Source organism: Macaca mulatta, chromosome 1 (genome assembly GCF_049350105.2).
Source record: "Macaca mulatta isolate MMU2019108-1 chromosome 1, T2T-MMU8v2.0, whole genome shotgun sequence".
NCBI classification, from domain to species: Eukaryota; Metazoa; Chordata; class Mammalia; order Primates; family Cercopithecidae; genus Macaca; species Macaca mulatta.
In genome coordinates, this window is record NC_133406.1 from 215,509,285 (window position 1) to 215,531,947 (window position 22,663).

General features: G+C 49.1%; 1 protein-coding gene and 1 long non-coding RNA gene across 4 annotated transcripts in view; one reads left to right on the plus strand and one right to left on the minus strand.

Annotated features, from left to right (window-relative positions):
- The first annotated feature begins 15,507 nt into the window (after positions 1 to 15,507).
- Positions 15,508 to 21,070, plus strand: LOC144335189 (uncharacterized). Its single transcript, XR_013405779.1, has 2 exons — positions 15,508 to 16,063; positions 18,311 to 21,070. It is a non-coding gene; the product is annotated as an uncharacterized LOC144335189 (long non-coding RNA).
- MACO1 (macoilin 1) overlaps positions 20,412 to 22,663 on the minus strand; it is a 71,280-nt gene continuing 69,028 nt past the window's right edge. Inside the window, exon 9 of one of the 3 annotated variants that reach the window (XM_077997422.1) lies at positions 20,412 to 22,383. In XM_077997422.1, coding sequence (XP_077853548.1) covers positions 22,181 to 22,383 — 203 coding nt within the window. In that variant the 3' untranslated portion in view covers positions 20,412 to 22,180. 3 annotated transcript variants of the gene reach the window in all.

Here is a 22,663-nt window from a genome sequence, read left to right on the forward strand (position 1 = left end):
GAGACTCTGTCTCAAAAAATATATAATAATAATAATTAATAATAATGATTCCTGGCTGAGCATGGTGGCTCATGCCTGTAATCCCAGTACTTTAGGACACTGAGGTAGGAGGATCACTTGAGTCTAGGAATTCAAGGTTGCAGTGACAACAGAGCAAGACACTTGTCTCTAAAAACAACGACAACAACAATAATGATTCCTGGACTCTTCCCCAAACCTGAAAATCAGGCCTGGGAACCTTGAATCCACAGGTCGATTCACACCTGAAGCAAGCATTAGGAACCTTGCCTCCAGGGGCCCTTCAACAGCTGAGCCTCTGTGAGTTTATGGAGGCAGAAGAGACCAACCCAGTAACCATTCCAGGCAATCTGAGTCAAACACTAAACTAAATTTTCTTTAGTCAAACACTAAAGAAAATCATCTCTGAAAGAATCCAGAAGATAAAGGTTGGACCGTGGATGTTGGGGAAGTAGAAACTGAAGCTGGCTTTGGTTTATTTTCATGGCTTCATCTCTCCCTTGGAAGAAAACCACATTTCCAGCTAAACCACACTTCCTGGCCCCTTTGCAGTTAGGAGAGGCCCATAAAGTAGGTAACTGATGACCAATAAAGTAGGTAACTGATGAGCATCAGTTCCAGATACGGCCATGAAACTCCTGTGGGATCCTCCATGCTCTCTTCTCTTCCTCTTGTGTGGGGGAGGATTCCGGAGTCCCCAGGGATCCACTTCCCCAGAAGCTTGGAAGTGAAGTGTTGATCTTGGTAGCATTTACAAAGGGAAGGAATTGGGGTTCCTGTGGCTGCAAGGAGCAGAACACCCCTGCTACTTGCAGTGGACTGCAGGATGAGTGAGCAATAAACTTAGATTGTGTTAAGTCACCGAGATTATGGGGCTGTTCATTATAGCAGCTAGTGGTACTCATCCTGACTAATACAGTCTGGAAGAAGTGGGACCACAGCAGGCTCTAAAAAGGCGAGTAAGATTTGGATACATGGAGAAAAGGAGTAAGATCTGGATACAGAGGGAAGAAATAGCAGGAGCAAAGGGGTGGGAGTAGGAACAGGTGTGATGTGTTTGCACCCTAGAGAGAAATTCAGCCTGATTGGCACAGAGGGCTACACTGGGTAGGAGTTGAGATCAAATATGTTCCAACTAGTGGGGTGCTAGAGCCAGCTCATACTGGCTCATGGGAGCCAACTGTTAGCATCTTTGCCCAGCTCTGTGTTCAGTGACATTGCTTTGGTAGCTTAAAATTGGCCATGGTAGGAGTATTTACACCATGGCAATTAGCAAACACCCAAGTCAGGGCTTTTTTCCTCCCTTCGTTAACCATTTGTCAGCACACTGCTGACTGCGACCCACACAAGGAGAGATCCTGCCTGTGTGGGAGGCAGTGAAAAAAAGCAAAGATCCAGGAGCTGTGTCTAATCCTGTTTCTTCTGAGCCATGTGGCCTCGGGCAAGTGAATGTCACTTCTTTCTGCCTCAGATTCCTCATCTGCAAAGTGGATCTAATAGTACCTCCCTCATAAGGTTGATGTGAAGATAAATAGGATCACATATGGGGATTGCTGCCTTAATCACTTCAGCATTGATCCTGTGCACGTGGCACCCTCCTACTCCAAGTCCCTGGGACTCTCTGGGGACCTTCTCTGGCCGTGGGGCAGGCCCAGCCTCCTTACAGAGAATGTCGGAAGGGCAGGGGAGCTGCTGTCTTTCAGAGCAGTCCTCAACCAGAGATGGGTGGGAATTGGTAGATAAATGCCCCAGCTTTCTCAGTCCTTGATTAGGACAATCTGAGGCACATCCTGTCCAGTTCCCAGTGGACTCCAGCAGGATTGAGCCCCAGCGTCCCTGGCCATAGCCAGTTCACCAGCACAGCCTGAATTGGTTTCTTCCTTCCCTGCCTCACTTCCCCACTTCCCACCTTGCTTCTTGGGGTCACTACCCAAGGGAACTACCTGCTCGCTCATCCTTGTCTCGGGGTCAGCTTTTGGAGGACCCCAACCCAGACAGCAGCCAAGATGATCAATAACCAGAATTGCCTCTTAATGCTACTGAAATGTACACAGTCAGGCCACACCTGCTCAGTCCCTGCAGTGACCTCGCAGGCAGCAGGACCCATGTACTTCACTTTACAGATGGGGAAACTGAGGGTCAGAGAAGAGCAGTGATTTGCTGAGGTCATCCCACCGTCAAGCAGAAGGGCTAGCACTGGGCTGTCTATTTCCCATGGGCTCAGCTTTGAGTGGCTCTGGGCCCCTGGAGGGCCCTGAGCTGGCTGGGCAGGTGGTCCCTGCCCCTCTGATGCTCTCCCTGATGTCGGGCTGATTCTGGCCCCTACGTGGGCCTGGGACAGTGAAGAGCAAATGGGCTGGTAGTAAGAATGGCTAGTTATTAAAACCGTCTATCACTCAGAAGGCCTGACCTCATTCTGTCCCAGGAAAGCCAGTCCCGCCTGGGCTGGCCGGGGGTTAGGGTGGGGTGGGAGGGGTGGGGCTGACCCAGGAGGAAAGGGTGGGCAGGGGCTGTGCAAGGCCGGAGAGCAGCTTGGGTGGGATGAGGTCAGAGACAACTGCTGGGTATCTGTGTCTCCAGAGTGTGAGGGTAGCCAGTGCCCCGGGGACAGTGAGAGGAGACAAGGCCAGTGTGATGCACCTTTGGGCCGTGGCCTGAAGAGGGGGCCCTTGCTCAGAAAGAAGGCGGGGGTCTCTGCCTCTAATTCCCTCATCACTGCCTGAGCCGTGCAAGTGCTGAATCCACCAGATCCAGGTTCCCAAGCGCCAAAAGACAGGGATCGGGGCAAAACGGTGGCTATGACGTGAACCCTGAATGTGCCAGCGGGTGGCCACTATTAGTGAGTACCAACAACGTGCCATGCACTTGTGTTGGGCACTCAACACACATCTCATTTCACTCTCGGGTGAATGGTTAGGGGCCTGAGTCAGAATCCAGGCCCCCACCATGGGTGTCTGTGTGCTTTGGTGAGTTGCCTCGCCCTGCTGGCTTTACTTTCCATTTCCACATCTGTAACGTGGAGTAACAATGGCACCCGCTTCATGGGAGGGATGTGGCGAGGATTTGGTGATGGATTGTGTTCATCACGCTCAGCTTAGAGCCTGGCACATGCGACACTTATTGGCAGCAGAGATGATGACAGGGGACCCTCCTGTGTCCAGGGTGCTGTGCCGAGTGCTTTTCATGGATTATCTGATTTAAACTTCATAACCACCCTGAGGCGGTGGGACTGTGATTGGCCCCCCTCTTACAGGTAAGGAAGCCAGCTCAGAGGGATGAAGTCTCTGGCCCAAGGGCACACAGCTGCTGGATGGCAGAAGTGGGATTTGAATCTAGGTCTCTGCCTTAGAAGCCTGATTAGCAAAAACTCCTCACCCTTCCTCTTACCACCCCATACCCTCATATGAGGCTAATAACTCACTACAGTTCATCTCTCTGGTCCTTTAAGAAACACTTCTGGGTGAGGCTTTACTGGAGGCTCAGAGAGGGCAAGGGACTGGCCTGGGGCTGCAGAGCTAAATGGTGCCAGAGCTGGTCCTAGGACCCAGGCCCTCTGGCTCTCTGGCCAGGCCTCATGCCCACCCATAAGAGATCATTCAGGACCCTGGATGTCATTTCCATCTCTGCTCTGCTCTCTCAAGGTGGCGGCTCTGATCTTCCATCCCTGACCCCGCCTCACTCCTTTGTAGAAAGGTTCCAGGCCCCATGGGAGCTCAGGAAGAAGCTTCTGGGCTTTTCTTCCTAAGACCACTTAGCTGTGGGATTGAAGCCTCATTCTTTTCTCTTCCACTGATAGGTAATTTGCCTGGAACATGTTGAGCACTTTAAAAATTTGGTCACATTGCAATGTCTGGGTTACCATGGTGACCTCACTTTGAATTTGCTTCCCAGGGGAGGCTGGTAATAATTAATACAGCACTTAGTGCTGGCTGCCCGCAGAGTGTGGGGGAGGATTCTGGAGTCCCCCGGGATCCACTTCCCCAGGGCAGGCACTGCCTCCTCTTCTGAGCAGGATCCTGGGGTTCTCCAAGGAGCAAGTGGGTGGGGGAGAGGACCCGGCCATGCTGCCCACTCCTTCAGCAGGCCCAGCAGCTGTGCTGTCAGGGCTGGTCTGTATTGGGATGGGGAATTCAGGGCTCAAGGGAGGGTGTATGACTTGACCAGGGTCACACAAGATCCAGACAGCATCACCATTGGGCGGAAAGCTGATTTCCTAAGCTTTAGGACGGAGCTCTGCTGATTGCCAAGTTTAGGGAAGCCCAGTTCCAAAACTTCTCCCCTTCCAGAATGCCTGGAGCACAGTGCACATGCCCCACGCTGGGCGTGGAGTGGGGAGGTCAGGGTGGGTGGGAGGCAGTCACTGCCCATTCAATGCGAAGTGAGTTCTCAGATGACCCAGCGTGTTGGGGACCAGGCTCAGAGGAACTTTGGCGAGGAAACGGAGAGGATGGGATGGGGAGAGGAGCCTGAGAGGGAGGTCCTGCAGGACAGGCCTTAGACATTTCTGGCAAAGGGTGGAAGAGCAGTGAAGGGGCATTCTGCTTCTCGAGATCTTCTCCATTCCTCTCCTCCCCAGCATTTCTTGGTCTCCACCCACTACAGCTTTTGTAGAAAGAAGAGTAGAAGGACATGTAGCAGAAAGAACAAGAAATCTCTGTTAGGGCTGGGCACAGTGGCTCATGCCTGTAATCCCAGCATTTTGGGAGACTGAGGTGGGAGGATCTCTTGAGCCCAGGAATTCGAGAGCTGCCTGCGCAACATAGTGAGACCCCATCTCTAAAACAAAAATAAATTAGCCAGCCATGGTGGTATGTGCCTGTAGTCTCAGCTACTTGGGAGGCTGAGGCAGGAGGATCACTTGAGCAGAGGAGAAAGGGGCTGGGTGACAGAGTGTAACTGTCTCAAAAATAAATAAATAAATAAATAAAATATAGGCCGAGCGTGGTGGCTCACACTGTAATCCCAGCACTTTGGAAGACTGAGGCAGGTGGAACACCTGAGGTCAGGAGTTCGAGACCAGCCTGACCAATGTGGTGAAACCCCATCTCCACTAAAAAACACAAAAATTAGCTGGGCGTGGTGGCACTTTACTGTAGTTCCAGCTACTCGGGAGGCTGAGGCAGGAGAATTGCTTGAACCTGGGAGACGGAGGTTGCAGTGAGTCAAGATTGTACTCCAGCCTGGGTGACAAGAGCGAAATTCCATCTCAAAAAAAAAAAAAAAAAAAAAAAAAAAAATCCCGACTGCATCCCACTTTTTCCAGATGGGGAAAGTGAAGCTCAAAGAGGCCGTAGGGAGGTACAGAGACCACAGCCAGCAAGTGGTCAGCTGGAGATTCAAACCCACATCAGTGCATGTAGCATCTGCTCTCTTAACCTTTACCCTTGGGCAGGGTTCTCTCCCTAGATCCACATTCCCCTTGGGGCCTGGGCCGAGGGCTTGGGGAGTTTAGCTCTGATGTAGAGCTGGAGGGCAGGATGGGCCTGAGGCAGGAGATGGGGAGGAAAACTAGGTTGGCTTCTCTGCTGGAAACTGGAGCAGATGTGGCTCAGTCAAAAAGGCTGGAAGCTTGGGAGCTTCAACCATGGAAGTGGGTTTTAGTAGGGGGTTGGGGAGAAGGGGAAAGGGGAAAATGGCTTTGGTATCTTTGCTCACGTCCAAAAACAACTGAGCTTGCGGTGTACCCTTAGTCTCAAAGGAAAACAAACCTGTGACTTTAGTATGCTGCCACCAGGTGGCGGTGTAATGTGGCTACTCATATCACAAATTAACCTCTATTAAAATATATGTCACTCATTTTTCAAAAGGATAAAAGTCTTTAAAGAGTTAGATTTATACATTATTTCACTTGATTTTTTAAAAACTAAGGTAACATTTTAGGGGAAAATGCCTGAGATACAGTTTGGTTCATTCTTCCCTGACCCTTAACTTTCATCTACCTACCCTAAGCCTGGGCTTTCTGGTGATCTGTCTATATGGTCATAGTCAACAGCCAGTGAAGCCCACCCCAGAAGTTTTCATGCCAACTCGAGAAGCCAGAAAGAGCAAGGGACACAGAGTCAGCTCTCACCCTTCCCCTCAATTAGCCCAGTTCTGGAGATAGCTGCCCACCACCCCCAGGCTGCCTAACTTCCACATAGACTTTACATATATTGTGGCTCTCCCATTGGGTTTTAACTCTTTTTTTTTCTTTTTGAGATGGAGTCTTGCTCTGTGGCCCAGGCTGGAGTGCAGTGGATTATCTCGGCTCTCAGCTCACTGCAACCTCCACCTCTGTGTTCAAGCGATTCTCATGCCTCAGTCTCCCAAGTAGCTAAGACTACTGGTGCACACCACCGTGCCCGGCTAATTTTTGTATTTTTAGTAGAGACGGGGTTTCACTATCTTGGCCAGGTTGGTCTCGAACTCCTGATCTCAAGAGATCCGCCTGCCTCAGCCTCCCAAAGTGCTGGGAATACAGTCATGAGCCACCGTGCCAGGCCTGAGTTTTGACATGACTGTCCGCCACACCAGAAGGTTAGTCCCTCCAAGCAGAGACCATGACTCATTCATCTGCTGCTGTTCTAGGTCTTAACCACAATGGCTGGCACAAGGTTGAATGAATAAATGAATTGCTGTTTCACAGCTGAGGAAACTGAAGTTCCTGGAGGGAAATAATACCAATAGTAATGATAATAATTGGCATTTGTACCTACTATGTCCCAGACATATATGAACTCTAGTTCCCACAATTCTAGGATACCATTACTATGCGCCTCATGCAGATGAGGGAACTGAGGCTGAGAGACATTTGAGATGGGGGAGGGAGCAACCGAAGGGGACACAAGTCCTGTTCAGTAGCTCATTTGGGAGAGGAAGTTGAGGGTAGGCATCACTCATCCTGCTGTTCATTTATTCAGGACAAGTTTACTGCAGTTAGATGCCCGTGTTAGAGCCTGTGGTGGGTGAGCACACAGAAGGGATGAGTGCTCATCACTGGCTGAGGCAGGAGGCAGCCTGAGTCCAAACCTCAGTGCCTTGGGCCAGGCCTGGTAGCTCACGCCTATAATCCTAGTAGTGCTTTGGGAGGCTGAGGCAGGGGGATCGCTTGAGCTCAGGAGTTATGAGACCAGCCTGGATAACACTGAAACTCGGGCTCTCCAAAAATAAAAAGTGAAAAATTAACCAGGTGTAGTGGCCCACGCCTGTAGTCCTGACTACTGGGGAAGCTGAGATGAATGGATGGCTCCACCTTGGAGTTGAAAACTACAGTGAGCTATGATCATGCCACCACCCTCCAGCCTGGGTGACAGAGCGAGACTCTGACCCTAAAAACATCAAAAACGGGCCAGGCGCGGTGGCTCACGACTGTACTCCCAGCACTTTGGGAGGCCGCCGCGGGTGGATCACGAGGTGAGGAGTTCAAGACCAGCCTGGCCAAGATGGTGAAACCCCGTCTCTACTAAAAATACAAAAATTAGCCAGGTGCGGTGGCAGGTGCCTGTAAGCCCAGTTACTCAGGAGGCTGAGGCAGGAGAATCGCTTGAACCCAGGAGGCAGAGGTTGCAGTGAGCCGAGAGCGTGCCACTGCACTCCAGCCTGGGCGACAGACTGAGACTCTGTCAAAAAAAAAAAAAAAAAAAAAAAGTCAAAAACACTGTAATCCCAGCACTTTGGGAGGCTGAGGCGGGTGGATCATTTGAGGTCAGGAGTTTGAGACCAACCTGGCCAACATGGTGAAACCACGTCTCTGCTAAAAATACAAAAATTAGCCAGCCGTGGTGGTGGGCGCCTGTAATCCCAGCTACTCGGGAGGCTGCGGCAGGAGAATCGCTTGAACCCTGGTGGTGGAGGTTGCAGTGAGACGAGATGGAGCCATTGCACTCCAGCCTGGGCGACAGAGGAAGTCTCCGTCTCAATAAATAAATATAAATACATACATAAAAACAAAAAACCTCAGCACCTCGTGTACAACCTGAGAGGTGGCGCCCCCAGCAGCTTTCAGCAGCTCTGTCTGCAAGGTCTCAAAAACTGCTGCCACCATCTTAAACTTAATATCCTCGCGCCACGTGGTCCAGGTATGTTTGTTGGAGGAAGAGGGAGACCGCCCTGGCAGAAGGCCGGGGAAAGTCTCCTTGCATCCCATTGGCCCTCATTAAGTCAAGCAGCCACCCCTGAACCAATCAGGGGCCTGAAGCATGGCCTCGTGGGTTGGCTCCGCCCCCACACGCCGGGAGCGTTGATTGCAGCCGCAGGCAGGTTGGCGAAATGGGAAGTGACGGGATGGAAAAGAGGGGGTGGATACGGAGGTGGCCACATTGTGTACTTGCTCCCTTTGCACAAAGCTGCGACCTTCCCCACCTTCCTCAAGGGAGCTGCTGGGGGGAGACAAGCCAAGAGCTCCCGGTGCAGGAGGCCCCCTTTCACCCAGCACCCTGTAGCTGTGAGAGCTTGGCCCAGGCCCAGGCCCAGCCTCCTCACCTGCACGGTGCTAAGGTGAGGGTCCCACCGAGACAGAGCACGAGAAGGCACCTCGCGCACGGTAGCCCCCTCTCCAACCTGCGTGATGTTCTGATTGGCCTACATCTCTCTCCCACTGCCAATCCGTGCACAGAGCCCCTCTCGCTAGGCCTCTGCCAGCTGCAACATGGCAAGAGGAGTCCCAGCGATGTGGGAGACTGGCCGACTGACGGCAGCCAAAGGCTGACCCTGCTGCGCACTTCCCTGGAACGGTGGCAGGGGCCGTGTCTCTGAGTGGGTGGGGACGGGCCTCCCCCAGGTGTCAGCAGCATCTGTTTTTCGTGTCCAGCCCCTGCTTACCATTGCGGTAACCATATCCCAGGTTTTTCTTGGGTATGGGGTGCCCAAGTCCAGTTCCAGCCATAAGCCAGTCTCTGTCATGTTCCACAGTGACTGGTTCAGGGGTGGCCAGAACCAGGCAGAGTCAGTCTGAGTGGCTCTTAGGACTTTTGCTTTTTTACCATTGGAGGGAACCTAGCTGTAGAACTAGAGGCTGCCAGTACCTTCTTACCACCAGGCAGAGAGTGACAATGAAGCCAACACTCAAAGGAGACATAGCTGAAGCAAGACTGGGGAGAAAATAGGTCTGATAGTGACACCTGAGCCCCTTTGTCCACTCTTCCTGAAGTCCGCTGTACCCTCTGGAGTTTTCAGTGATAAGAGCCAATTAACTTCCTTTGTTTAATCCCATTTGATTTGGCTTTCTGTTGCTTGCAACCAAAAGATCCTAACCCTAACCCTAACCCTAACCCTAACCCTTGGTGATACCATCTCAGCTTTGGGGTATAGAAGAGACAGTGGAGGTGGGAGGGAAAGATTGAGATTCAGGGTCTCCTCCAGAGAGCTTCCAGGCCATGAGGACAGAACTGGACAGAGACCCCTTATTTACAGCCAGGCTGAGTGTCAGCCACATAAGGCCCTGGTACAAGCCTTGGAGGGTGAGGCCTCCCAGAGTGGGTGGTGGGTGTTGGTCATGGCAGCTGCAAGTGGTCACTCAGGTTCAAATGCCTTCCTGGACAGCTGGGGAAGGCAGGTGTCAGCAGCTGTGCAGACAGCACTCTAACGGAATGGGGCAACTGCGTGGCCAATATCAGGAGCAAAAACTGGGGTGCGGTGGGGGGAAGGGGCTATTCAAGGGTAGCATTAGGGACTCCCCAGAGTGACCTTTCTCATAGCCCCTTCAGCCCCCACCTCAGAGCCTCAGTGTTTCCTGCCCACAGGATACTATAGCACACTGGCAGGGGGTGACATCCAGGGGGACCTGACTTCCTAGACACCCTCACCCAGTCTTGGGGACTTGTAGGACAATCTTGTGATTAAAACACCCAGGCCCTGGAGCAGACCAGCCTGAGTTTAAATCCCAGCTTCTCCACTTCCTGCCTGTGTGACCCTGGGTAAGGTTCCTTGCCTCTCTAAGCCTCAGTTTCCTCACCTGTGAGGTCACAGCAACTCTCCCAACCCCCAAGGATTGCTGTGAGAGTAATGAGAAGGGCACGTGGGGTCTGGCACGAGGGAGGAGCTTTGAAAGCTTTTCTCTTATTGGTGGCTTCAGGACTGGGCAGGCTCTGAGGAGGAGGAGAGGCAGGAGTGCAGACTATGGACGGAAAAAGGATCCAGAGGCTGCCAGTCAGATCCTAGTGCTCCTTCCCTCATTCAGCAAACATTTATTGAGCACCTACTATGTGCCAGGCATGATTCCAAGTGCCAGGGATACAGCAGTGAAAAGAGATAAAAACCCCTGCCCTCATGAAGCTGACTTTTCTGTCAGGGGAGACAGACAAACCACAAAGTAAGAAAGTAAAAATAGGCAGCGAGTGGTGGCTTACGCCTATAATCCCAGCACTTTGGGAGGCCGAGGCAGGCGGATCACCTGAAGTCAGGAGTTCCAGATCAGCCTGGCCAGCATGGCGAAACCCCATCTCTACTAAAAAAAGAAAGAAAGAAAGAAAGAAAATTAGCCAGGTGCGGTGGCACGCACCTGTAATCCCAGCTACTCAGAAGGCTAGGCAGGAGAATTGCTTGAACCTGGGAGGCGGAGGTTGCAGTGGGCCAAGATCGTGCCACTGCATTCCAGCCTGAGGAAAAAAAAAAAAGAAAGTAAAATTAAAAATACGACAGATGGTGATAACAAAAAATATAAATTAAATAGAATAAAAATATGATAGTGCCAAATACTGAGAAGACTAAAGCAGAGAAGAGGGATAGACTGTCTGATTAGCTGAGATGGTAACATTTGAGTGCAGATCATAAGGGGTGAATGAATGAGTGAGGCATTCTAAAAAGAGGGAACGGAACTGTCACAGCTAAAGGGAACCTAAGGAAACATGACAACTAAATGGAATGTGGCATCCTGGATGGGATCCTGGAGCAGAAGGCTATTAGGTACAAACTAAGGAAATCCGAATGAAGTATGGACTCTAGTTCCTAACCATATATCAATATTGGTTCATGAATTGTACCAAATGTACCTTTAATGTAAGATGTTAGGAATAAGAGAAACCGGGTGTGGGGTTTATAGGAACTCTGTACTATCTTCTCGAATTCTCTGTAAATCTACAATCATTCTAAAATAAAATGTTTATCCAAAGTGGGGAGGCAGCAAGTGCAAAGTCCCTGGGGCAGGACTGTGCCTGACGGAATGAGCAAGAGGCATGAGGGAGAGTGGGAGGAAGGAGGTTGGAGAGGCAGGTGGAGAATGAACTGTGTTCAGGCTGCTGGGACATTCTCAGGACTCTGTCCTTTGGATGTGGAACCACTGGAGGCCTTTGAGCACAGGAGTGACACCACCTGACTTGTATTCCAACAGCTTCCTCTAGCTGCTTTGTTGAAGCTGTGTGGGGCCAGGGCTGAAGCGGGACAGTGAGCAGGCTCCTGTGGAAGTCCAGGCAAGAGGATGGTGCGCAAGACCAGGATAGAAGCCATGCAGGAGGTGAGAATCGGGCAAGTTCTGGAAACATTTTGTAGGTGGAGCTGACCGTATGCTGACAGGTCAGATGTGGGCTGTGAGAGAAAGAGAAGAGTCAAAGAGAACCCAGGGACAGTCTGAGCAACTGGAAGGATGGCGCTGACATGAAATGAGACGAGGAGGATGAGGGAAAATAAGGAATGGGTTTAAACATACTGCACCTGGCCGGGCGTGGTGGCTCATGACTGTAATCCCAGCACTTTGGGAGGCCGAGGCAGGCAGATCACAAGGTCAGCAGATCGAGACCATCCTGGCTAACACAGTGAAACCCTGTCTCTACTAAAAAATGCAAAAAATTAGCCGGGCATGGTGGCGGGCGCCTGTAGTCCCAGCTACTTGGGAGGCTGAGGCAGGAAAATGGCGTGAACCTGGGGGACGGAGCTTGCAGTGAGCCAAGATTGTGCCACTGAACTCCAGCCTGGGTGACAGAGCAAGACTCCATCTCAAAAAACAAACAAACAAACAAACAAAAAACCATACTGCACCTGAGATGCCCATGAGCTGTGAGTGGAAACATCAGGAGGTGAGAGATCAAAGCTGGAGATTATGAATGTGGAGTCATCAGGAAAGAAACGATGTAAGCCCTGCCACCTGGGATGTGGGGCGGAGTCAGCTGGCAGAGGGGTGAATGCAGACAGACACATGCACAAAACATCATTTTATGCACATAGAGATGTGTATGCATTTGCTCACTTCATCCTTGTAAGAAGCTCCCCAGCGCACTCCTTGTCTCTTCCTCCTAAAAGACCCAGGGAGGATGAATGAAGTGGTAGGTGAAGTACTAACCAGCCCAGTGCCGGGCAGGTCCCAATTCATGGAGTTCTTACAGTAAGCCTGTGACCTTTGGGATATCATCATCTCCACTTGACGGATGAGGAAACGCAGGCATTTGGCCCAAGCTCTGTCCACCTGACAAAGCATCCCGGGGGTTCACATCACATGCCCTCTGCTCTCACAAGGAACTCAGTTTACTGGAAGTCAGGGCCAGTCAGTCCGCAGAGCAGCGCAGCCTTAACCACAGGATTTGCGGCAAGGCTTGCCACTAGGCCTGAAGCGCCCCTGCTGGGCCAATTCCTTTGGCTCTTGAGGACATTTTTGGCTTCCAGTGGGCTGCTAGAATGATGCACTCTCAGGAGAGGGAACATACTAAGTTGTCACTTCCCACCTGGGGGCCCAGACGTATAGAGGCCTGGGAAGGCGTTAGTGTATACTCCTAGGGCTATTTTTGGTATTTCAAAAAGCCATGATAAGGCTGCACAGGTGACTTGAAAGATTGACTCTGCAGCTCCACTGGCCATGTCAGTCAATCAGAAGTTCTATGAACAATTATACCCTGGACTAATACAATATTAGTAATGAATTAATGCATATAGTTCGTTTTGTTTGTTGGCAAAATCCTTAAGAAACTGAGCTTCTGGAAGAGAGAAAAAAAAAAGGGCCTTCGTGGCAGAAAGGCTAAACCTCTTTGCTTTGAGCTTTGGCCACTGGAACTGTTGGTGTGGTGAACATTTGTGGAGTTCTTGGCCCCTCCAGCCCAGTGGTACTTTGATTTCTTTTTTGTAAAAGCTACTAGTTTCTGGCCAGGTGTGGTGGCTCACACCTGTAATCCCAGCACTTCCGGAGGCCGAGGCGGGTGGGTCACCTGAGGTCGGGAGTTCAAGACCAGCCTGGCCAACATGGTGAACTCCATCTCTACTAAAAATACAAAAATTAGCTGGGCGTGGTGGTGGGTGCTTGTAGTTCCAGCTACTTGGGAGGCTGAGGCATGAGAATCGCTTGAAACCAGAAGGCGGATGTTGCAGTGAGCCGAGATTGTGCCACTGCACTCCAGCCTGGGTGACAGAGCGAGACTCTGTTTCAGAAAAAGTTAAATGTTTTAAAAAGCTACCCGTTTCTGTGTGCAGCCTTGGAGGGGCCACAGCTCTGTCTCCTGCCGTGAAGCCAAGGGGGCCTGTCTTGGTCTGTCCAGGCTGCTATAACAGATACCATAAACTGGGTGGCTTTTAAACAACTAAAAACTGTATTTCTCACAGTTCTGGAGGCTGGGAAGCCCAAGATCAAGGCACTGGTAGATCTGGGTGTGGTGAGGGTGCCTCCTCATGGCTCACATGGTGGAAGGGGCAAGGTGGCTCTCCTGGGCCTCTTCCACAGAGCCACCCTCATGACCTAATCACCCTCCAAAAGACCTACCTCCTAATACCATCACCTTGGGGTGAGGATTTCAACATAAGGATTTTAAGGGTACACAAACATTCAGACCACAAAAGGGCCCTGAATCTCCTTCCCTCAGCTAGTGTTCTCCAGCCCAAGGTTCAGCCAAGGGGAGGGCATATGACTTAAGCTTGGACTCTTTGTCTGTATCAGTTTTTGCTCTGGTGACAAACAGCCCCTGAATCTCAGTGACTTAAGACGAGTAACACATATGTTTTGCTCCCATGTCTGAGGGCTGGCTTTGACGTGGCTCACCTCTCATCCAGCTGTGGCCCCTCTCCCGCAGAGAGAAGCAAGAGGCTGATCTAAAGCACTCAGGTGCATTTCAGGCTGCCCACGCCTGGCACACGTGATGCCCACTCACATTCCATTGACCGATGCAAGTTATATGGCCAACTCGGACGCTGAGTAGAGTGGGATGGATCAACCTCGCTGTAGGGATGGAGTGGATAATTGGGAGCAGTAGCACACATCTGCCACCATCCCCCCAAGACTTTGACTCGAGAAGCTTGGACATGGACTCACTCAGCCCTGGGCGCTGCCGAGCAGCTCCTGCCTCCAAACTGCCCATGCTGGCTGGCTCCTGTCTTTCCCATATGGCTTCTTCAGCCCTCTCGACAGCCCCATATGTGCATGCCCCATCCCTTTTCATTCAGTTCCTCTTTGGGCTTATTCTGGCCGCAGTCAGCTTCTATGCCTTGCAATAATAATCATTAAAAAAAAAAACCTCATAAGAAAACACATAATAACCACAAATTGGGGTGATGCTAACAGAATTCCTTTTTGGAAACGAGAGGGCTAACAATTTATATTTGCAGACAGTGTGATAAATGTGGATGACAAGGGGAATCTAGGACAAGAGCCTGGAAGGAAGCCCAGGGGCCAGAAGGAAGAAGAGACACGAGGGTCTCCACAGGGGAGGTGGGAAGACAGCAGAGACCAAGTGCTCATATCTCCACTTGGCCAGCTAAAAACATTTGAAGTCCTAGCCCCAGCTCCGGCCCCCAGACACCCGCATGCATCCTCTGAGGTCCCAGGCCCCAGCAGGATGGAGGCTTCCTCTTACTACCCTCTGGTTCCCAGTTTCTCAATCCTGACTGCACATTAGAAACCTCTGGGGAATTCAAACAAACAAACAAAGCCTGGGTTCCTCCCCAGCCCAGTTAAATCAGGCGCTCTCAGGGTGGGCCCTGGCCATGGGCATTTTTAAGAGCTCCCCAGATGACTCTAATGAGAGCCAGGGTTGAGACCCACTGCCCTACTTCTCTTGAACTCTGCAGTGCCTGGAGAGGGATGCCAGTCCTGAGATGCCAGAGCTTGAGATTTTTCAACTGAAAACAAAAAGAATCTGGATAACGTGAAATCTCCCAATTTTTAAATGTTGGCTCAAATGTATTATCTGCAGATCAAACAAAATATGTCTGGAAGCTACTAAATAGGAACCTAAGGCTGTAAAATGCCTACATTTTCCTATTTCTGGCTTTGCTCCCACTCCCTTGGCCTCTGGGAGTCCCTGGGCAGTGCAAACATCAGCACTGAATGTGGCTGAAGTGTTGTACTTGCGTTGGGCTGCCTGAAGCCAAACAGTTAGCCACAAGCTGCAGCAACACATGACTTACGCAGATGACAGGCTGCGTCCTCACAGGTGACCATCTATTCCTTGGTCCTAAATCACTTTCTTGAGCACTTGGCCAACTGTGATCCCACTAGACCCCTACCCCTAGGCAGATACCTCAGCAGGACCAACTGAGGGACAAGTGCCAGCTGGGGGCTTTCTTCTCACCCCAAGCTGCTCACTCCAAGTTCCTCTTTGGGTTTGTTTTTATTATTTTTGAGTTGTTGTTTTGGCTTTTAGTTACATTTAAAATGTGTTTTAAAAATCATTTTTTGTTATAAAAGTAATATTAATTTTAGATAATTTAGAATATGAAGTGTAAAGAAGAAAATGAAAATCACCTATCATCTTAATTGCCTTTTGGGTTCTGAATACACAAAGATTCTATGATATTCTGAAAGGAAGTCCCCACTTCAGTGTGATGGAAGCCCTGGAAGCCTCCAGTGGGAACCATTTGTTCCATTTCTTTTCTTTTCTTCTTTTTTTTTTTTTTTTTGAGACAGAGCCTCACTTTGTCACCCAGACTGGAATGCAGTGGTGTGATCTCAGTTTATTGCAGCCTCGACCTCCCAGGTTCAAATGATCCTCCCACATCAGTCTACCAAATGGCTGAGACTGTAAGCACACTACCACACCCAGCTAATTTTTGTATTTTTAGTAGAGATGGGTTTCCCCATGTTGCCCAGACTGGTCTTGAACTCCTGAGCTCAAGCGATTCGTCCACCTCGGCCTCCCAGAGTGCTGGGATTACAGGCGTGAACCACCGCCCCCAGCCGGTTACATTTCTTAAAGGTCAGGACATTCAACACCTTCAAAAGGCTGATCCATCTGACCTTTAATATTTGTCAGAGACAGACTTTGAGAACCCGCCTTATTGTTTAGATCCATGTTTCTTCTTCCTAATACATAATAACAAAAATTACAACTAGAAAGAAATCTTGGCCGGGCGCGGTGGCTCAAGCCTGTAATCCCAGCACTTTGGGAGGCCGAGACGGGCGGATCACGAGGTCAGGAGATCGAGACCATCCTGGCTAACACGGTGAAACCCCGTCTCTATTAAGAAATACAAAAAACTAGCCGGGCGAGGTGGCGGGCGCCTGTAGTCCCAGCTACTCGGGAGGCTGAGGCCGGAGAATGGCGTAAACCCGGGAGGCGGAGCTTGCAGTGAGCTGAGATCCGGCCACTGCACTCCAGCCTGGGTGACAGAGCGAGACTCCGTCTCAAAAAAAAAAAAAAAAAAAAAAAAAAGAAATCTTTCGGAAAGAACCTCTGCTGGGTGGCGGGTGGGGAGCTGGCAGCTGGAGGTGACACGAGACCTCTGGCTCAGGCTGCATGTGCCCTCTGGTGGCAGCTGGGGCGTGGCTTCGGGCAGGGCTCTCAGCCCTCAAGCTCAACCCAGGGGTTCCCAAGGTGGGACCAGCCTCACTTGGGAACGCGTTAGAAATGCAGTTTTTCAGGCCCTCCCCCAGACCTCGTGAATGAGAAAATCTGGTGTCAGACCCAGTAATCTGTTTCCGCAGGTGACTTCAGGCTGTTCTGGTGAACAAGTTTGAGAATGATTGTTCTGAGGAAGTATGGGCCTGGTACTGGAGAAATGTGCCAACATGGCCTAGGGCTCCAGAAGCAAAACCCTGTCCTCCATGCAGAGGACAGGGAAGGGAATGGCAAAGAACAGGATGCAGGACATGCTGGTGCCAGGCCAAGCATGGCTCATGGAGGTCCCTGCCCGCACTCACCTGCACCTCTCTCTCAACCCAAAGGCTGCAGAGCTCGGAAGCTGGCAGAATGGACCTCTCTCAGAGCAACAGGTCCAGGCTCCTTCGAATGGGGTTTAAAAGGCCCTGCCACGTGTGTGAAGCTAAGTCTGGGATTCTTAGGAGAAAATTCAAGGTATCACAGCAGAGTGGTTTCAGAACCCTAGAGAGCCCATCCTGAGGGGAATAAGACTTGAACCTCAGGAAAAGACAGGAACTAAAAGCAAACGTTGAGATAGAACAAACAGAAACACCTAAAATATGCCCAAGGAGGGAGGAGAGAAAAGAAGTGTGGCACCCTTGGTCGGATGGAAAGGAATTCTCTGAGACATTCAATCACCCAGATGCCTTCCAGGAGGAAATGCTTTATAATTCAGTGGCTGTCGACATGAAAAAACCCCACACTGACTCACAATGCAGCAGTACTGGCTCTTGGGAAAGTCAGTCTAAGGCTCCAGAGGGGTGAAGCATGGACAGGCCCCCAGCAGGTCCCTGCTGCGAGGCTTCCAAGAGAAGTGATTGTTTGCAGCACATCTAGCTGGTAAGGAAATCTTGTTGCACCTGGCTAAATCAAGCAGGAGTTTGTAGAGAAAATCTGACAAAAAAGCAAGGTTTGAGACAGGCAGATGGGAGATGTCATAGTAAATATGTTACTTCAAATGTATCCCTCTCCTTCTAGAAACAATTCTGTTTATGCTCATCATTCTAATAATACTATTACAGAGATGCTTTGATTCAATCAAGATATGGTATTTCAGATTACATGTCTAATCTAAAACCTTAATCACTCAATAAGTATTTATTGAATAACTACTATGTGGCAGTCATTGTTCTAGGTCCTGGGTTATAGCAGTAGGTAAAAATCTTTGCCCTCATAGAGCTTACATTCTAATGGTGGGGAAACATAATAAAATAAGTAAAAAGGGGTAAGGCTTAGAGTTCATCTCCTGCATGGCCCCTCATCATTAAATTCTTTCTTTTTTTTTTGAGACAGAGTCTTGCTCTTGTTGCCCAGGCTGGAGTGCAGTGGCGCGATCTTGGCTCACTGCAACCTCTCCGCCTTCTGATTTCAAGCGATTCTCCTGCCTTAGCCTCCTGAGTAGCTGGGATTACAGGCACCCACCACCATGCCCAGCTGATTTTTGTATTTTTAGTGGAGACAGGGTGTCACCATATTGGCCAGGCTGGTCTCGAACTCCTGACCTTGTGATCTGCCCACCTTGGCCTCCCAAAGTGCTGGGATTACAGGCGTGAGCCACCGAGCCTGGCCCAAATTTTTAATTCTAAATTTTCAAAGCTTGTGAATCAGCTTTTTTTTGGACCAGAAGAGAGGGGGTGACAATGTTTAGAGTCTTCGTGTTAGGAAAGTCAGCTCAGGATGGGGCTTCTAAAACAATATGCAACTGAATTATCATTGACATCTTGTAAAATGCAGATTCAGATGGGTCTGGGCAAGAGCCAGACGCAAGCTCACACAGGCCACCAGTGCTGCTGGGCTGCAGTTGCAGACCACGTTTTTGAGTGTCACGAGTTTAGGAGTCAGGCTGTTAAGGATGGAGGAGCCCCACAAGCAGGAATTCTTCGCCAGGTCCTGGCCTCCTCATGATTCCTTGCGGCAGGTCTGCGCTTCCACCTGGGAGCACCCTGGATGGTTTTCAGGGTACCCTTTTGCATCATGTCACCCAATCTCCATAGCAACTCTGTCAGGTGAGGAAACGGCATCCTAGAGAGGTTAAGGGCAGTCACAGAGCCTGTGGAGGCAAAGCTGGGAGATGACTTCCATCCCTGTCTGGAGGACTTGGCTGGGCCCTAGGGCTCTGCATGAAGGACGAGGGGGATGCCTTTGGGCAGGTCCTGTGAGGCCTGGGAAGAGGCCAGCTCAGCACTAAGCATCTTTGAGAGTCATATATAACCAGGCATTTATGGGGCTCAGAGGCCCTTTAATCTAAACAGGCCTAGCTACTCTGGCCAGTGGCTTTGGGGTAGGCTTCTGGTTTACCTCTTTAGTTCCCTCTGCTGTGGTGTGAATTTCAAAAGCAGCAGTGAGGGCAGCTGTTAGAAATGTTCAGCCCTCCCAGGTGGCTCTTCACAGACCGGATTAACACAGGCAGGGGAGAGGGATGGCAGGAAAAAGGATTATGCCCTTCCTGCAGGCTGGGAGTCATGAGGAGTTGTTCATTCTCATTCCACAGGATCTCTTGGAGATTGCCACAGGGAGAATGAACGTAGACAGCTGTTTCCTTATGTAAAGTTGGGAGATGTCAATAGAGAGAGGTTATTCGGCTAGTCAAAACACACTCAGCCCATTCTTCCTCTAAATATTTAACCATCTAGAATGGCAAACACTGCTTTATAGCATGTAATAAATTATGTACTGAGATGTGGAGCTGCTCTATGATGGTGTGAGACTCCATCTCAAAAAAAAAAAAGAAAAATTAGCAATGAAACTTGAAGATCTGAGTTTTCTCTCTCTCTCTCCTAGTCTGTCATCATGATTACAGCCTTTTGATTTTCATAGCTAATTGCTGCTTTATGATGGGCCTAAAATAAAGACAACTACTGGAGATTTTGTTGGTAGAAAAGAACGTGCCAATGAGAGTTCTGTAGGCAGACACATTCCTTCAGGGAAGGCAAAGGCAAAAGCCAAGGCAAGCCAACGTGTTCCCCCTGGGGAATTCTGCTCATGATATTAAGTGTGGAGTGTCTGCAACAGCCTTGATGGCCAAGACTCAGAAAGGCTATCTAGCAATAAGGACAGAGGGTGAGGTGCCAAGAGCAAAATTTTCCAAAACTGGAGCCAAGATCAATTGTAACAATGGCCAAGAGAGGCAGTTGGCTTCTCAGAAGATGAAAACAGACAAAGCCTCTAAAAACAAGGGAGGATGATAAAAGTGGAAGTTAGTTCAGGATCTATAGCAGATAGGAAACCCAATAGAGTATTGGTCACTAAGTGGCCAAATAAGACTCTAGAAAATAGAGGGCAAGGCATTGGTGAAGGAAATTTGCTCTCAAGATTTTCTCACCAACTACCCCCCAACTCCACCCCTAATTTGCTTTCTTAGGAAACGAGGGCTGTACCAGAAAACAAGTCAGCCTTGGTTCTAATCAGATGCCAGAGAAGGGAGAGAACAAATGAGAATGGACAGTCTTAAGCACAGAAACCAAACCAACTTGAGATCCTGATGGGTCACCCCCAAATCCTGTGTCTGCCCCCCACCCGGGGATCGGCTGTGTGTGGGGGGCCCCCACCTGACGCAGGCCGAGATGAGAAGATAGCAACCCACTAAGCCCCACTCAGAGCAATCTACCTTGCTGTGCTCTCCTGAAAGTTAAAAAGGCAGAAAACTAGTTTTATCTGTAAGAAAATGTTTATTCTTTTGAACCCCACAGGAGAAAAAAAAAAAAAAAAAAATGCAGCCAAGACCAGTATTTAACGAAGTGTCCCAAAAGGCAGCAAAATGGGGGAAACCTCAACACAAAGTCAGTGACAATTTTCCATGTTTTTGCACAAAGATGAGAAAATCTATGACAATTCTGAGTAACACTTTCATGGTGACAGTTACACAAGATGATTCAAAAATGCAAAATGGCAGCAACATGCACACCTGGCTAAAGCTAGAAGTATTTTTTTAATCTCAAAATAAGATCTGTGATTTAAAGGATGATTCTTTTTAATACTTCTATTTTACTGACTTGCTTGTCCTACTTAATTTGCTTTAAATGAGACGTACATGCCAATTAACAGGAAATTTTAGAAGAACTACGTCCTTCCAGAATCCATGGCAAGGACGCAAAACCAATTTATTTGGTTTCTTAATTTTTCCTAGTTTCCAAATACAATTTTGCATTGCCCCCCGCCCCGGTCCCTCCCCCCACCCCCACCCTGATTCTTAAACACTTCCAAAAGTTGCCTGTGCAAACACTTTTCTACCCATGTATAATACACATTTGAAACTGAAATCTTTGTGCAGAGTTTTAAGAGTCTTAAAAAAAAAACCAAAAACAAAACCCCTCCTTGGCACAAGAGCTGAGGAACAGTCAAGCTTCTTTTAAATCATCAAACACAAGATGATGAAAAGTGGAGAATGCACAGTTAAATGAAATGAAATGAGAAAAAAAAAAAAAAAAAAAAAAAGCCTAGACCCGCAGCTTTTATTAGCCATCGTTACAGTCTCTCATCCACAAACACTGCCCGGCTCCCTTCCCAGGGCGCTTTACTGGAGGCAAGTGCAAAACACTGTGGTGCTTTCTATTCAAAGAAACAGGAGATGTGGCCGTGGTGGTAACGGACAGCCCAGCTACCCACCAGTTTTACAGCAGGATCCGCAGTGAGCTTGATACAGATAGAGGATAGATGACGGTAAAGGGGGAAAAGAGTTTAAAATTATCAAGTTTCCTCTTGAAATGTCTTTTCCCAAGGCACTGTGAAGAAGACTGCTGCTAGCAATTTTCTAGGACTAAACACACTGATGGGAATATAAATATTTCAAACACAAGCCCTGTTATATTCTTACAGCTAGTTTCATCACTTAGGTCTCTTCTCAGCTTAAATGATGCTCCTTGAATCTGTCTGGTCCTTGGAGGGGCAATCCATTTTTGTTTTCTGTAATATTGACAATCACCTTCTTTAATGCAGCTATAACATCAAAGCTCTGTTAGGTTACTTAACCCTTCACCCTTAAACTAAAAGTTTTCATTATTATCTCATGTGAATCCAATGTGCAGGTTTTGCTTGCTTATTTAAGAATAAAACTAAACAAATGTAAAGGGTTGAAAAGCAAAAACTCTGCTTTTTTTTCCTTCAAGAGGAAACTATGCAAGAATACATAAAAGGCAAAGTTGGCTACTTGAAATCCAAGAATGGTTTTAATGTGTTGGCCGAGAAAAATAAACTGTAAAGTTCTGTGAGGTCTTCTAAAAATTTACAAGAAAAACTGATGGGCAGTTCTAATCAGATTTGGATGTTATCTTCCCCCCCTTTTTAAAAATGACAACAGATACAGTCCCACAAAATACAAGAGAAACTGTTTTTTTTTTTTTTTTATCTTGACTGCCAGAGACGCTCCTTTGCAATGCCTTCCGGTAACCGAATGTTTGGGCACAGCACACAGCTGGCCTTCATTTCTTCAGGGGCTGGTAAACAGAGGCATTGGGGTCAAGTCCAGAGGGGCTGGTCTCCACAAATTTGGAAGAGTAGTGGGGGGAAACAGGGCTCAGGGGGCTGGTGGCGGCACTGTATGTTATGCTGGGCATGACGGCCATGACTTCGGCTATCTTCTGTTTTAGGTCCTTGATTTCCTGATCTTTCTGAAGGATTTGTCCTGTAAGATCAAAGACCCACCATTAGTGAAAAGGGAGGCCTCACCCAACACAATACCCCCAGGGGCCAACCCCTGAGTAGTTTCGGCTCAGTGTGAACAGCTCCAGGTTCAGTGATTTACAGGGGCAGGCAAACTTGTCCTATAATGGGACACACAGTACATATTTTAGGTGTCATGGGCCATATATAGTGTAATATCTTTGTCATCTTTTCTTCCCAGCCATGGAAAAATGTAAAAACCATTCTTCATGGGCACGCAGTACAGGCACAGGTGGCAAGCC